At 51.4% G+C, this 16,292-nt stretch overlaps 5 protein-coding genes across 5 annotated transcripts; 1 reads left to right on the forward strand and 4 right to left on the reverse strand.

The window, feature by feature from the left end:
• Positions 1-1,132: 1,132 nt before the first annotated feature.
• CHZ1 (Histone H2A.Z-specific chaperone) lies at positions 1,133-1,590 on the reverse strand (the record flags this gene model as incomplete). Its single annotated transcript, XM_051497787.1, has 3 exons — positions 1,133-1,305; positions 1,367-1,376; positions 1,444-1,590. 3 exons carry the CDS (start codon positions 1,588-1,590, stop codon positions 1,133-1,135), a joined length of 330 nt encoding a protein of 109 aa, XP_051352434.1.
• Positions 1,591-7,859: 6,269 nt separating this feature from the next.
• ADK1 (adenylate kinase) lies at positions 7,860-8,864 on the reverse strand (the record flags this gene model as incomplete). The annotated part of the gene is made up of 4 exons (XM_051497788.1): positions 7,860-8,322; positions 8,380-8,534; positions 8,588-8,640; positions 8,702-8,864. The coding sequence occupies 4 exons, from the start codon at positions 8,862-8,864 to the stop codon at positions 7,860-7,862; spliced, it is 834 nt and encodes a 277-aa protein (XP_051352435.1).
• A 730-nt stretch (positions 8,865-9,594) lies between these two features.
• J4E92_006421 (uncharacterized protein) lies at positions 9,595-10,839 on the reverse strand (the record flags this gene model as incomplete). Its single annotated transcript, XM_051497789.1, has 1 exon — positions 9,595-10,839. The coding sequence occupies one exon, from the start codon at positions 10,837-10,839 to the stop codon at positions 9,595-9,597; it is 1,245 nt and encodes a 414-aa protein (XP_051352436.1).
• A 1,849-nt stretch (positions 10,840-12,688) lies between these two features.
• J4E92_006422 (uncharacterized protein) lies at positions 12,689-14,053 on the reverse strand (the record flags this gene model as incomplete). The annotated part of the gene is made up of 1 exon (XM_051497790.1): positions 12,689-14,053. One exon carries the CDS (start codon positions 14,051-14,053, stop codon positions 12,689-12,691), a length of 1,365 nt encoding a protein of 454 aa, XP_051352437.1.
• Positions 14,054-14,763: 710 nt separating this feature from the next.
• On the forward strand, positions 14,764-15,870 carry J4E92_006423 (uncharacterized protein; the record flags this gene model as incomplete). The annotated part of the gene is made up of 1 exon (XM_051497791.1): positions 14,764-15,870. One exon carries the CDS (start codon positions 14,764-14,766, stop codon positions 15,868-15,870), a length of 1,107 nt encoding a protein of 368 aa, XP_051352438.1.
• Between the last annotated feature and the right edge of the window lie 422 nt (positions 15,871-16,292).

A 16,292-nucleotide genomic window follows, 5' to 3' on the forward strand; every position in this document is an offset into this window, starting at 1 on the left:
ATATCCCGGGCAATTCTGTCGCATTCATCCGTTACTAATCTGTGCAGTCTGAGGTATATGGTCTTTGTCATCTAGTCAGGTTGTGCCTTCTCGTCTGTCCTTCTGGCGAAACCAGAAATGGCAACCTTAGAAGTCGTGACCGCAACGTATTGTTACTTCCTAGTTGAAGATAAACACCCATCACACGATCCCGACTCTCGCCTTTCTTTCCAATTCTCTGTATCCTCAATTCAGACGATATCTTGACACATCAAGTCGCCCTCCTCGCAGTAACCTTACGTACAATCTTAGTAATAGCGAGTAACAGCATGGACATCACCTGATCCCGCGTATGAGTTAATGCACATGTACGCTTCACACCACAGAACAAGTGCCCTTAAGATCTGTCGGCGGTTCTGAAGCACCGTCTTCTGGGAAGAACTGTAACAATAAATCCCGTGCTTGCAACTGCAGCTTCCAAGGTTGACTAGCTCATTGGACCCTGGAATCTAATGTATAGGTAGGGTAATGGTAACTCGCTCCTGCTGTCGGTTCAGGCTGGGGCTGGACACGGGGGTAGTACCGTGCACACGCGTTGGAAGGACGTGAAGTACCAAGGAAAGGCGGGGTAAGCGTGTTTGAGAACCAGCATTCTTTGTCCAGACCGCGAAGTTCCATCTTGTGTGGTCCAGCAGCCCGCAAGGTGATCGCTGGTTATGTCCATCGCTTGCAATCCAACACGACGAGTGTAGCCTGACAATTAAGTCTCACATGCACGCGAGTAGCCAAGCTAAGTCCATGGGTATTCATCATTTCCATTTCATAAACGCACGCTGGTGCCATGTACGCGCTCAAGATGCAGGCCATTGTCCATGCGACACATCAAAGTATCCACACAACTCAATGTCCCGCTATACCTGCAAAGTCGCGCCGAGACTCCAGTACGTCGGTAAGAGTTCCATTCCTCGCTACCCAAATGCCTTTTGTATATGTATCACATAACCCTAGCCAAAGTACGGAGCTGACGAAGATGTTATCGAACGTGCCGGAGAAGTCCTGTAGTCGAGACAAAAGCGATTAGTAGGTTTCTTTGTTTGGGCAAGGGCGAATTGGTTGTACATACCTCAAGACGGATGTCGCGACTGCAACACATCTAGTCCTTCATCTGGTCATCAGGGTCGACAAAGTCGTCATCGTCGTCCTCCTCATCCTCATCACCAAGCTCCTGGTTGGCCTTGGCAAAGTCGATGTTCTTACCGCGCGTGCGGCTGCTCAGGACGTTGGACGTGTCAATCTCCTCCATGTTGTCCTCATCGGGCTCCTCGGCTGTTTGCGTGTTAGCTCGACACGTTTAGGCGTGTGGTAGTGCGCGGAAAGGGTAGCTTACGTTCACCGGCCTGTTACGCGCTCATGTTAGCTGGGTTGCGCGTGAAGTTGTGGCGGTGAGCGCGGGGAGAAACGTACCTGGTCCTCAACGCCAGACTCGTCGCTCGAGTCGTCGTCCATGGACTCTTCTACTGTCTCGCCCTCCTGAGCCTTGCCCTTGCCCTTGACGTCGGTAGCGGGGTCCTGGACGCCCTCCATCTGTTGGTTCTCTGGCTGGGCCGACATGGTGTGGGGTCGTTGTTGTGTGTGTGAGGGGGTTTGAGGGTCGCGGTGGTGAGTGCGACGGCGGTTTGGGTGCGATTGAGAGGTTGGCGTGTTGTTTGTTTGCGGCAGCGGTGTAGAACAAGAAGTCGAGGTGAAGCCCTGTCCATCTATTCCTTCCCTTGCGGCTTGCTGCAAGGGGCTTAGTTCGCCGATCCCCTGGCCAACGCTTGCTCGAAACAGCAAATAGCAAACATTAGCGCGCGTGGCCAGACCATCGACATCTGTCAACCCCATCTATTCGCTGTCACGTTTTGCTATCATCGCAATCGATGGACACGCGTTGAATCTACCTAACGACTTTATTATGAGGGGTTTGCAGGCACGGAACAGTCTATTTTGAAGCAGACTATGCCCTTACCCCGCATCTAGTAGCGTAATGCTAAGCTTCAAAAGAGTCCTGCGAGGCTCGTACCGAAAGCAGCTTAGATGACAACTTGACGCTTCAACGAGCAGCAACAGAGGCATGAGAAGTAAGATCTGAAAGAGTTGACAAGCCCAGAAAGACCACCCACCAAAGTGACATTGAACCTTACTCAGCAGTTGCTGCTTCCTCCAGACATACAAGGGTATTATCGCAAACTCATAGAACCACCCACACAGCACCCATCACCTACTCGCTCTTCTCAATATCCGTCTTAGAAACAATATGACAGCCCCCCTTCCCCTCACTCTTAACCCTGACCATCCCACACTCCCTCAACCAAGGACTATCCACACTGGCATCCACATCTTCAGCATGATACACCTGATCCGGTGTCGCCGGTCGGCGTACGATCTTATACCCCGGTCTTTTTACTCTTTCTACTTTCTTCACCCCTTCCTCTCCATCACTATCACCACCCGCATTCCCCTCCACTGAACCCGCAGAACCCCCGATGGTGGTAGGAGGAATCCGACCTCCAAAGACGCGGCCAAGTAATCCGACGATCTTCGACTGTGGTTTCAACTTCGCCGCTTTCCCCGCTGCAGCTCTTTTCGCAGCTTTCTCTTCTTTCCGATCGAAACGTCTGTCGCGGCGTTCTTGACGTCGGATTTGGCCCTCCAAGCGGTGTATCTCGTGCGCTTCTTCGCGCGCGGTTGTCTGTGCGATTTCGTCGGGGTCGTCGAAGAGGCCGTAGGTGCCTGTGTGGGCTTGCCCGTGGGGGTCTGTTGGCATGATGTTTTGAAGGGCGTGATGTGTGTAGTGGGGTGCTGTGTTTTGCACAATAGGAAGATGGTGGGTGGGGTTGGAGTCGCGCTGGCGATGCGTGGGGATGCTGGTATGTGGGTTGAGAGGTGTTCCTGAAGATGAATATCGGGCATGACGAGGAAGGGGAGACGAGGCACGGAGGTGGTTGGGTGTATGGAATGCTGGGCTGTCACTATTTTCGTGGCATGACGGTTGTTTGCATGGCAAACGTGCAGTGTGAGGCGTCACCGTTCGGAGTCCGAGCGATGGTCACAACCCGCCTACTCGCATTGGCTCACTGTTCTTCAAGAATCGAAAAGGCTGCTGTCATGAAATTACTGGGCTTTGATTGACATGTATACTTCACAGCACAAATGAACAGACACACCCCACATAACAAGATATCACCACTTCTCTACATCTCTAAGCCCCCACCAAAAGCCTCCTTCGCCCTCCCAAGCAACTCCTCCAACTCCTCCACTCCCCTCTCCATACTCATATCAAACCCCCCATGCTTTCCAATCTCCACTTTCATCTCTATCGCCTTCCTATACAATACTTCCATCTCCTTAAATCTCTTGACGGCCCCTAACAAAAGCGGCTTGAACTTATGTATACTCCTTAACAACTTCTTGTCAAACGGGTATGGTACGACACGGTAAAACACCTCTTGCATTGCTGCTAAGAGAGTGTTTGCGAGATATGCTGTGTGCTCGTAGCGTGTGAAGAGGAGTTTTTGTGGGTTAATGGGAGAAGGGTGACGGGGCGGTGTGAGGAGGGAGAGAGTGAGCGGTGTATTGGGCGGTGGGCGGAGGGTTGTGCGTTCTGTTGGTAAGGAGTTTCGACGGGGGAATATGTGTGGGTGTTTCATGATGGCGATTTTGTGGCTGTGGAGGAGGAGGCACAGGGTTTGTATTTGTGGATTGGGTGGAGGATATGTGAGGGTATGTTATGTGTGTTGAAGTCGCTTCGTTGCAAAGACGTGTGACGTAACTGAGAAACGTACGTGGATTTTACTTTCAAGCATCGCTGGAGACACTCTGCCAGCTTACTACCAACTATCAATGACAGCCTGTGACGATTGTGACGACGCATAAATCTAGCTGTGATAGATGTACTTACATTCTGTTTCCACTGAACACTCTCAACGCCTCCTCATAAACCGTTTACCCTATTCTACTCCTTTTACTGCACATTACCAACGATGTCATCCAAACCAGCTACCGAAAGCCCAACAGGCCCTCCACCCCCAACCCCGAACTCACCATCCACAAATTCACGTCTAACAAGAGCCCTTCATCGATGCACCATCATCATCAACATCGCGCAGCGACGCAACTCCCCAGCCTTTGAACCCTACATCAACAGATACAACGCCATCCTCCAAGGCCTTTCCGCGCCTATCGAGCAAGGGCACATAGAACATGTTGGGCTAGGGACTATAGCGGGTATTGAAAGGTTGACTGAGGAGGTTGAGATGATGCTAAGGGGTGAGTATGTTGGGGGTGTAAAAGAGGTGAATGATGAAATTCTGATGAGGGGTAGGAGGGAGTACGATGGGGGTGCGAAGGTTAAGGGAGAGGAAAGGAAGGATAAGGGGAGGAAGTGTATTTGTATGTAATGGGTAGCTCGGCTTGTTGAGCCACATCGATATATCTGGCCTAATTTGCTTCCTTCAGTCTTATCCAGGGATCAATACCATAAAGACACGTTTCACACAGCCGAGCCTGGAATAGCGTCCAGCAGTTGCCTACTTCCGAGCACCAACCACTGGAGGCTGCCCACTCACTATCCAATTCTCCGATCTTACTGTTGTAATCTTCACTTCCCTGGAAGTCTCAATAGTGATCCCGGCCTCTTCCAGACGGACTACAACTCCGGCCACACAGCCAGGCTTCGCACAACCTGAGAACTGAGATGCCTGGTACGGCGCGGAATCATAGAAGCTATGCTTCCGTTTGCGGCGACGGAACAGCGCATCTTCTATCATGGATCCGAGCATTCCACAGACCCTCTCTTTACTATGCACATGTGGACAGATGTACATGTTTGCGATCTGGATGACTTCGCGAAGGGTGGACAATATCCTGGATTTGTCGGAGAAGGAGTTACAATGAAGTGTACCGCCTCGAATGGGGAGACAGCCTGGTGTTGGCCACATGTACCGGTTGCTGTCTAGGGGCAGGAACATTCTTTGAGACAGCGAGCAGTAGTCCCTCGAGGCAGCCGACTTGGCCCCTGACGTGCAGCTTGCTGTGCAGATCGTGCACACAAAACTATTAGCAGGGCCTTTGTGGAGTTGGTGCAAATCGTCAAAACTTAGCTGTATATGCGGACACAGATACACTTTGGCTGTCGATGCTGTACAGCGTCTTCGGTGTATGTTCCCGGTGCTGCATGCGGAAGCTTCAACTGCGTCGAAGGAGGAAGCCGGGTGTAGGTCCATGCAGTAGCTGCAGAGGAGCTTGCCACGTGGAGTGTATCTGTAAAGAGCGTTATTAGAGTCCTCATACTCCGCCATCCTTTTGAAGCAGTCTTTACGTTGCTGCCATGCGTGTTCGTCAATATCTTCAGCACGCAGCTGTAGCAAGCGCGATCGAGCATCCCTCGTGCACGTTAGACTCCGCATGTACTTGCAAGTTGTACGGAAGCTGAGTAAGTCAATCGGTGCTAGGCGGTCTGCAATATCCAAAATTAGCTCAGCTGGCAGCCCGGGAAGATTGGATGTATTGCTGACCTAATGGTTCTTGCCGTTGACTCGCAGCGGCATGAAGACAAACTCGCGATCGGGTTTGTTGTGGACGTTGCACCATGTTCCATCGTCATCGGGGTTGTGGTAGTGGTAGCATCTGTCTCTTATGGCGCGAGCAAGGCTGCGTCGATACATGAAGTAGTCTTTTGCGACAGGCCAGTCGGCATGGTCGCGGGTGGGTATGTTATTTGGAAGGCCGGAGGAGATGATATTCGTCATTCTGAGAGGTGGATCGAAGATGGCTCGTCCAGGACAGTGAGGAGCAATGTCAAGGCGAAAATGTCGGGAACTGAAGAGAGAGGAAAGCGACAGAAACTCAGTATTTCAGGCAGGAGTTTAGGCAGTCGTCCTCACGTGCTCGCTTCTCTTCGGACCCTGTTGAGCAGGTAGTCCCATAATTCGTCCTGAGAGCAATACGCCTACCATGGTTTTGAAACATCTGAATAAGAAGGATGTACCGTAGAAGGATACCACACTCTATTGAAACATATGCCTGCACCTTTGCTGTGCCAAATCCCCTCGTGATAACTAAACGCCACAACACCCTGCCAAATGCAATGCAATAGAACCCACCTCTTCTCTAAGCATCCATCTAACGCTAGCCTAGCATCAACATTAGGTATACCTTCTAATGCATATCCCATTACCAACCTTTCCCCCTTCTTCCTTTCGTCTTCCCAAATCACCCCAACCACACCCACCAAAACAGCAAAATAACCGCCGCAAAGAACCCAACCCAAGCCTTCCACCCGACCCCCGTCTTCTGTGCCATCCTCAACATGCGATTCATAGTGCCCTTTATCTTATGTCTCGAGTTCTCAAACTGGTCGTTCATCTTCTCGGCGAGGGTCGTGGAGTCGCGGATTTCGTCGCCGATGAGGTGGGTTAACTACTTCAATATTAGCGAGGCAATCCATACGATAAATCGACAGGAAGGGAGGGGAGATAGGGAAGTTAAGAGAGGCAAAACATACATCCTTCAACATCTTAACCTTCCCCGTCAAAACACCAACATGCTCATCATTCTGACTCTCCAACTCATCCAGCACAGCCGCCGAGTACTGCCCTCTTGAATTCGGTGTCGCGGATCTGTAAATCCCATCTCCATCCCTATCCCCTCCTCTTCCACTCCCACTCCCCCCTCCTACACCATACCCCCCATACCCACCACCTCCATACGTACTTCCCCCCGCGCTACCCCCAGGATACAACCCTCCACCTCCACTCCCACCACTCCCACTACTCCCTGGATACGCATCCGCAGAAGAACCCGGATACCCATAGCCCTGGCTTATACTAGCGTTGTAGGGGGAAGCGCGGGTTTTGTTTTTTGTTTTCGAGGGCGAGGCGCTGCGGTTGTAGGAGGAGAAGAGGTCGTCGCGGGGGTCGGCGCGCGTGAATCTACTTGACATTGTGGCGGACGTGTGTGGTATAATGTGAGGGCCTGTGGTGTGTTGTTGCCCCTATCTGGGGTGTGGGCGAAGCGTTATGGGCTGAGGTTCGGGTTCGTCGCGGTTCGTTGCAGGCTCGAGGTCTGAGGTCTGAGATCTGAGGTTTGAGGCTCGAAGCGTCGCGCGCGTGGCGTGGAGATGCGTATGCGATTGCGATTGCGACTGTAATGAATGCGCCTTTCCAAGACGGGAGGCTAAAGTGTTCTGTCGAGTGGATTGTGCTGAGGACACCTTTTCGCGGGAGTGACAAGTCGCCCCGGAGGTTAGGAGAAGTTGTGTTGTGCTAACGCCGAGGCCACGGGTTCGCGCGACTTGGGACTAGGTAACACGTTGTTGGAACGGGCAGCGGCGGCGGCGGGAGGGAGCACGTTTGTCTGTGGCGCAAGGACTATTTGCTGAAGGTAGTGACTTATGGGCAGTATGCTATATATGTTCAATCACCAGGACAAGGCATCCTCATAGACTTTTGGGTGTGGTCACAAAACTACGGTTCGAAAAAGGCCACATTCGCGACCACATAAGCATCAATCATAAACATCTCTAGCATTCCCGATCTCGGTAAACTACCAGAAAATCAGTCCGCAAGAGCCATCTGAAATACACAGGTATGCCCCCACAGACCACCCACACCACGCGTATGCATCTGTACAAGTACAAGGAACCCATCCAAACCATATGTGCATTCTTTCATTCCAAAGCGTAAAAGTGGACTTTTCTCGTAACGTGGCTTTGAAACATGATCAGCCGACTGCTGTGAGACTCTACGCGTCTGCCTGGCGGTATGAAAGCGTAGGCGTGACCCGTAGTTGTTTCTTCGCAATCCAGCACCACATTCCATGCTCACATCGCCGGAGGCCACCTAGTTCTTAAGCCCGACCTTGTTGAGCAGACTACCCGTCCGTCCAGCAACCATGGCCTTATCGTCGAAAATCTTAAGCAGACTCTTCCACACCTGACCAGGCTCTTGGCTCGCATCGACCGGCTTCCAGATGCCCGTCTTCTGGTAGTATGCGACGACTGGCGCAGTCTGGGCGTGGTATGTTGACAAGCGCTTCTTAAGCGTGTCCTCGTTGTCGTCGGAGCGCTGGATGAGCGGCTCGCCTGTTACGTCGTCCGTCATGGGCGCCTTGGGCGGGTTGAAAATCTTGTGGTAGGAGCGGCCCGAGGCGGGGTGCACGAGGCGGCCGGTGATGCGCGAGACGAGGAGGCCATCGTCGATTTGCAGTTCTACGGCGTGTTGGAGGGGCTTCTTGGTTATGCTGAGCATGCCGTCGAGCTTCTCGGCTTGGGTTACTGTGCGGGGGAAGCCGTCGAGGATGAATCTGGGGGTGGGGTTGTGTTAGCATGTCCTTCAAAACTGTATAGAAGAGGAGACGCACCCCTTGGAGCACTCAGCGTTGTTCTCGAGCTCCGTCTTGATCATGTTGATCATGATCTCGTCGCTAACCAGACCACCCGCGTCCATGATCTTCTTTGCTTCCCGGCCGAGCGCAGTCTTTGCCGCGACTTGCGCGCGCAGCATGTCTCCGGTAGCCTGTGATCTGTCAGCCCCCATATCTTACTTCCCACTTATTCTCACAAACTCACAAGATGGCAAGCGCAGAACTTCTCCTTGATCTTGGGCGCCTGAGTACCCTTGCCTAACATGCCATGTAAGCAAAACCGCCATTTTTACCCTCTCTCCAACCGGGAACAACATACCAGCACCGGGCGGACCCATCAAGATCATCCTGACGCTCTCCGCAGACGCAGGCGCACCCCCATTTTGACCCGCGAGTCTCTTTTCCAAGTCAGCGATGCGCTTCTCAAGGCTGGTGACGGTGCTCTTGAGGTCATCGACCGACGCATCTGTTAAAGGTGCCATTGCGCCGAAGTTGTGAGGAGAATAAGTCCGGTGGGGAAGATAAAAGTGGGTGAGGAAAGTAGAGTACGACGAGCAGAGTAAGATGATGCGCGGACCGCTGGGAGGGGATTAAGGACGGTTGCGCAATGGCAGTGGGCAAGGTCGCGTTGTGGATGAGGTGGAGCTCACGGTCGAGTTGCTTGCTCGGTTGTGCACGTCCCTGCTTTCAACTTCGGCTGCTGCGGCGGGAAAATGCGTCCCTTCTGCCCGATCCTCGGTCTCACCTTGGCATTGGCGCGGTGATGTCAGAGCAAAATGCGCCGCGGACTTTGCTGGGCATTGTGTTAGCGGTATATTCACCAATGTGATGAGCTGTTCATCGTGCTGTGTGCAATTCAGGACGCAGCTTGGTTTCTGAGGCCAGTGCATCAGCAGCATTGAACAGGTGGGGTCTTGGTAATTTCACAAGGTTGCGCGCATAGCGTCTACATATCGCATTAGAGTGGACGAATCGTGATCAGCTGCATACAACGACTACAAGATGTTCAAGAAGTACGCCTGCGTTGCAAAGATGTTTCGTATCAGTCATAGCAAGGGCACAGGCGCATGCTTCAATAGAGAAAGTACTACATTCTACTATACATGTTTTATGTCCAGAAATCTGCTCGCAGATCTGCTATCGCTACCGCCACTTTCATGTCAATCTGTACCATGACAGCCCCGCTGTCACATGTTTGCTACAACCTGCAGTTCAGACAATCTTCACCACTGCGTTGTGTTGGAAGGCATGCTCTGGCGATTCTTCCTCAAAGATCTTCGGGTGAAATTTATCTTTTTGAAGTCGAGACTCCATGAGACCTAATCTTTCGAACTCACATTCGCCCTTCATACCATTGCAATCCCAAGGTGTTGAGCTTTTCTTCGACAGTACCAAGTACGCCGCATTCTTTCCCTGCCACTTTGCCTCAAGCAGTTTCAGACAATGCACATTTGCTCCAGGTTCCAGTCGATGGTAGAAGTCGGCGTGGAATGTGAAATGATCACGATTTCGATGTCTGATGCTAGACATCTCTGTGGACGGGGTGTCATGCGTCTCAGAACTCGTGAGTGGCTCGATGCTCTGCGTCGAAGATTGTAGGGGCTTGATAAAATACTTATCAACGGTGGCCTGTATCATGGTCCCTGACAGTATGATGTATGCATCTTCCAACTGACCCGTAGGATCGGCGCCTTTTGGAGAAGATTTGGCCTCCACGACTGTAGCCAACTCTTGAATGTCGTCCATGTGCTCGTATGCAATACAATCCCGATCTTTGCCTTTTTCGGGAAACTGAAGGGAAGCCCAAGAGAAAGTAGGCGCCCTCCATATCTTGCATCGAATCGCGGGGTGGCTTGTGTACCACGAGAGGTTTTGTATCAAACCCTCTTTCCACATGCCAGCAACGTATTCCCATCCAGTGGCCTCTCTGAAGCTTTTAGCAATGCCGGAGATAGCTGGGAAGATGTCGTTTGGCTTTGAGAGCTCCAACTCGCTGAAGTTCCTGACGAGTCTTGACCATGAACCCGCAATCTTTTTACGATCGTCTTTAAGCGAGCGCCACCGTTCTGGATGACAATGACTCTTGGTGGCCGGCCATTCTCCGTCTATAGTCTTTTGAAAATATCCTCCTGTATATTCTCCTGGGCTGTTGAGAGAATCAAGTCGCATGGACCCACATTCGCAGTCTTCGTATTCCATACACTCCCAGATGAGCTCATGCTCTGCGAAGTGGAGAATACGGGGACTCAAGATACGCTCTTGGAAGGCCCAGCCTCGCTGCAGGAGTGGCAAATCACGGCCCCCGTGCCCCATTGGATGTCTCATGTGAAAACTAGGAGCACTTGACAAAGGTCTGCCGACATATTTCGAGTCTGCGAGTCGGAAGAGACCCCTATTTGGACCTGAAGATGCTGAAGCCGCGATCGTTATCGTAGAATTAGCGTATATGTCAGCCATTTGAGCAGACTGGTTCTGCCAATCCGTCTCGTCGTCTTGGATAATCTGCCTATGTGGTCAGTGCCTATAACATGATACTTAATGCATAGCAATGCAGAAGCGACTTACGCATAATGAGTCAATCCAGATATAGTGAATTCCAAGCTCAAGTATAACCGTAATAGCATCTCGAAACGTTCGCGGCATGGCTGTCTCTGGGATATGTTGCAGATGAAAGGACAATGTGTCTGGCTTCCGAGTTGTCTGCAATGGCTGTTGACCGCCCCAACAGTGACTGAGACATGCATAATGCCCGTTGAGTCCTCTAGATTCGATCAAGCGAATTCGACGTGGTGTGTCGACGCTCACCTCTATCACCCGGTCAGGTAGTTTGATGCGGTCGTGAGGTTTGCGTGACGTTGAGCACAAGCTTGTATGCGTATTCAGACAGGTGTCAAGCCAGCGCTTGATGTTCTCAAAGCTCTGTCTCGATGCGGTATTGCCTGGAAGGTCTGTCCACACGGGAAGAACTGGGTCTTCCTGAGCTGCTCTGTCATTAGTCAAGCTACCATCACCGGTACCTGTGGACTCACCGTCCAGGACGAACAGCTTTGTCCGCACTGTGTTCGTAGATGTTCCGTCTCCCCGAAATTCATCAAACGTAACACTCAGGGTATCCTTCCAGTGACCGATCCGGATATCACGCGCTATAGACTCTGTTGTGATCTCACATACAGCACTACAGTAGCGACATCCACAGCGGACTGTATCTTTTATCGCCGCACTATGATAGCCAGAACCAAGGAAACCAGGCTTTCCCTGCATGCATTGCTTGATAGCAAGACACGCAGGCTGTTGAGGATCATCAATTGGTACAGCCTCCACGACCGTGTCGATCTTGAGGAGTGCTTCAAGGAGGTTTCTAGTCGCCCACTTACCTTCTTCGGCGTCGACACGCAACTCTACTATCCCACCGTCCAACGTCCATAACTCCGAGCCGTTCCCGAAGTCCAGCCTTGGATCCGAGATCGTTCGAACCGCCCACCCGGCCATGAGTCCTGTCTCAAATGTGTTGGCGCAGGTTTGAATTTGCCAATATTAATCGGGTTGAGTCTTGTGAAAGCTGGCATCTCTTCTTTAAGTGCTGTTCAGCCCCGCAACACGTGAGAACCTTCGTGCGAGGTGGGTGACTGTGCCGCAATGCTGCATTGCAGCATATTGATCGGCGTGGCTATGTCAATATCGCCAGCGCAAGGCTGCCTTGCAGCCTATTGACCGACGAGGCTATGTCGATTTCCGTAGCGAATCAACTTGTCAGCCAACGCTTTGTCTGCTCTCAGGCATCACGCTTTCGAATACTACCCCTCAGCCGTAGTCGCTCCGGGCCTCTGATACGGTCGTGGATCGCTGTAGCCGCCGGAGAGGTCACAAGTATACAACCCACTCACGGGGTTCAGCGCTCAGCAGCGCATGGCAGGATACGACAGGCATGACGTTCGAGTGGCAAAACTCATGCAGTGTCCAAGGATTTTCCGTCTTGTATGGCACATGATGGCAGCAGTTGAAGTTCTGAGATTGGATGCTATGGTGCAGTGGCTATGGAGAAGAAAGTGTCAGGCTCCTGCTTGGGCAGGGCAGGTACCTACGCAGGCTAGGGGCGATTCGACAGACGCGTTACCGAATGCGGCGACGACGCTTTCGACCCCGCGCAACGACACGAACATGCCAAGAGCATCATCGAATCGACATCAGCTTTGCATGCACGCAACCCTATTCCAGATCTTGCAACTAGTTTCCGGGTATTGAGAACGGATTTTACTTGTCACAGTCTTCATGGACTTCTTTGATCTATTTGGTAACCGAAATAAACTCAATCCTTTGCAAAAAGATCCACCTGCCCATCAAACCTACCCGTACTGCGCAACGATCTCCGCGCACTTTGAATGCGCAGTAGAAAGAAGTTCGCGTCGGGCCGTTGATCATCCTCAACGTCAAGACACATCTCAATATACATGCGTAGCTCAGGCGAATACCCCTTGTAGCCCTCGAGACAGTCCCGTGATAAGTTACCCGCTTCGACAAGATCTCGCAAAGGGCTATCCGTCATGCAATACATGAGCGACATGACCAACCCAACTTGATACATGTCTGTCGCTTCAGTCGCTTGCGCCCCTTCTGGAGGCCTGTACTGATCAGCCACAAGAGGAAGATCACGAAGGGTATAGTTGTGAGCTTCCATCTCGCTATCGGTGATGGCGCAGCCGAAATCTGCTAGTTTGATGCTGACGGGGTAGTCGTCCGGGTTGACTTGCGGGCCGCTCTTTAGGAAGATGTTGGACGGAATGATGTCACGGTGGGTGATGGAATCCCAGTTATAGGCCGCCTCGTTGTAGGGATATGGTCCGTGATGTAGGTACTGGACGGCTGTTACTAGGGCTTCGAAGACTTGCCAGACGAAGCTCTCTGGAATGAGCTTGCCGCGCTTATTCCAGGTTTTGATCAAATCGGCCAGAGTACCTTTGTCGCAGTACTCTGTTACGAGATAGGGTGAGGCATGGCGTCCGGTTACTGGGCTAGGGAGATGCGCGCCGTAGAAGGCGATGATGTTGCGATGCTGTAGGCGGCTCATAATATTCATCTCTCGAGCTTGAAACCCAGGATACATGGCTTCTGAAGGTAAAACCTTCATGATGCGCATGTCTTTCTGAAGATTGTCGCGCACGAAAAGGATACCTTGATTGAAAGTCCCGTCAACACCTCCCAGTTCGGACTCGATAGTCCATCGTCCACCGACGACTGTTCCAACAGCGAAGATGTCGCGATTACATGCTCGATTTGCTCGGTCTAGCAGTAGGTTCTTGACAGTGCGCTCATTCTCAGCCCGGTTCGCAGCCCAACTTCCAGATTCGTTATTCGACACAAGCTGTATACAATGAGCCAGACCTGGTGCATCAGCAGGGTCGGAGGGCGATGTGATCAGCTGGGTACGGTCCAAGAATCTAGTAATAACGTAGTTAGTGTTGTTTGGAATCTGGTAGATTCGCCTGAAGTAACGTAGGGTAAGCTGATCGGGCTTTTCGAGTTTGGGGTCTTCTTCAATCATGTAGTCGGCAAGGCGTAGCATTGCCTCGCGGAAACTTTCGGTTTCATCTTCACATGTAAAGGTGCCGCTGTCGGCTCGGTTGCGACGCTTGTAAGCACCCTCTGACATATCGTGGCTCGGGTTTACAGACATTTGGCGAGCGATATCGAGGGGATTTCGATGTACCTTTGGGCGATGAAAACGCACGAGAATTAGATGCTATCGACAGTTCAGCAGCATCACGATCAAGGTATATACTCAGTGGACAGATACGCCGTGCACATACCTCTGGGTGTACTTTGTTAACGGCATGCAGATGATTCATAGCGGCACAGTGTTGTGTACGCGAATCATGATATCGTTCTCCACAATGTCATACGTTGTCGATACACCATGTGATCCTGTTTTGGAACAGCACTATATACCGAGACGGTATATAGCATTCCATGATTTTCTTTTCTTCTTTCACTAGTTCAGCTTCAACAACTGACCAAGACAAACATCGCGTAGCTCTTGCGTTAGCGCCTTTCAACATGGCCTCGAAGAGCTCAAGTACAACGGAAACGACGAATGTCAGCAACGACAGCGTGGCACCGCATTCAACACCCCAATGGCTCAATGAGCTAGAACCGGAAGGTCCGGAATGCTCAGACTACTTCAACGAGTTCAAGCGCTGGTGTATTTCAAAGGATATCTCCTGGTTGTACCCTCCTGATAGAGCTCCGTTCACAGGGTTTATAAAAGACATGAATCTGCGAACTTACCCCGAGGATCCAGAGGGATATCCAGGCTTTCACCACGCATTCGGCCTCTTTGTCCGCTATTATAAAGCCAGGAATGGCAACCCCCCTGGAAAGCTGACGATGATGGACATGTGTACGCTGCTTGATATGCTGAATAGCAAGTTTGCCTCCACGATAGCAGACGAGCGGTTTGCGATCGATGGGAAGGTCACCGGCGATAAAGCTGGTGAAAAATGGCGCATCGCCTCGAAGCTGCAAGACGTTGACGGAAGCTTCAACCGTGGTATTTACTTAGTCCACAACGAGAACAACCCTGATAATTCCGCACAGATCATGAAGACTCTTCCCCTACCCAGAGATTATCTCGGCTTCGCTGAGCGAGAGCTCGATATTCTCGGGACTTTGCAGCACGACAAAGTCATCAAGTTCTTCGACGGTACCGCACCAAAGAGCATACACGATACGGCATGGATGATCACGGAGTACTGCAACAAAGGTACGTTGTTTGACTTCCTCGCAAAATATGCCTATGAGGCGAAACTTCCAGTACCTGAGCTCTTCGTTTGGAACATCTTGGAGAGCCTGGTACACGCGGCTGTTTATCTGCACTATGGTCCGAATGTACTCGAAAAGTTTGAGCAACAGGAGCCTGAAGATGGATGCCTGGAGGTTAAAGAAGACGCCTCTTGGGATGTCGTATATCATCGCGACATCATTCTGTCGAACGTCTTCATCACTTCTAGTACCGGCGACAAGACTGAGTATCCGATCGTCAAGTTAGGCGACTTTGGCTGCGCCATGCGGCAATCAGAAATTAGTACTTTGGACCAAGACAAATATCCAAAGGCAGAGGAAACACCGCGTATGGACCCTGCATACGTGCCACCGGAGGGTCAATATGGCACCAAAGCCGTCGATGTGTATCAGATCGGCCGACTAACGTGGTGTGTTGTGCAGAACGTCGTGTCTCCTACCTGTCTTGACGAGAAGGCAATGCTGCCTGAGAATTTCGAAATTTCAGAAGATGCGTCTTACTCACGGGAGCTACGCCGTATCCTGTATTCCTGCACGAGGGCCCGCGCTGACCTTCGAGTCGATTCTCTGCCTCTATTACGCCTCGTCCGGGATACGAGACAACGATTGATCTCTGAGAACCGCTTACCGTTTGTCGAGCTCTACGTATCGTTTGTTGAGCGCCTTTCTGAGTTCCTCGAAGTCGCCCATTAAGCGATGAAAGGTATGAGAAAGAGGTCTGAGTAGCTTGGTAGTTAGATGTAATCTACTCAAATTTGTTTTATAAGTTCTATAAGCTGTGATCTGGCGGGCGCAGATCTTTGGAAGAGCGTATTGTGGTGGCCTTTGGAACCAGCTCTTGGTGGAAATGCAGTGAAATGTGTCAGCTAATGAATAGTTCGACCATCCTTCAGATAGGGCTGGGTATAATCCCAGCAATCAAGACAGCTCAACCAACCTCGGGCGTCGTTCTCATCGTTACGCTCACTGACTTTGCACAATGTACTATTGTATTACAAATATGCCTTGCTTGCCTTACTCCACCATTCCGCTGGCCAAGATCTGGGTTGGCCAATTCGGCGACGTGGGAGGACCGAACTAGCACCGAGCCTGAAATGTATTGCTTGGTAACATAT

Source organism: Alternaria infectoria (assembly GCF_024043175.1).
Source record: "Alternaria infectoria strain BMP 0036 chromosome Unknown scaffold_9, whole genome shotgun sequence".
Taxonomy (NCBI): domain Eukaryota; kingdom Fungi; phylum Ascomycota; class Dothideomycetes; order Pleosporales; family Pleosporaceae; genus Alternaria; species Alternaria infectoria.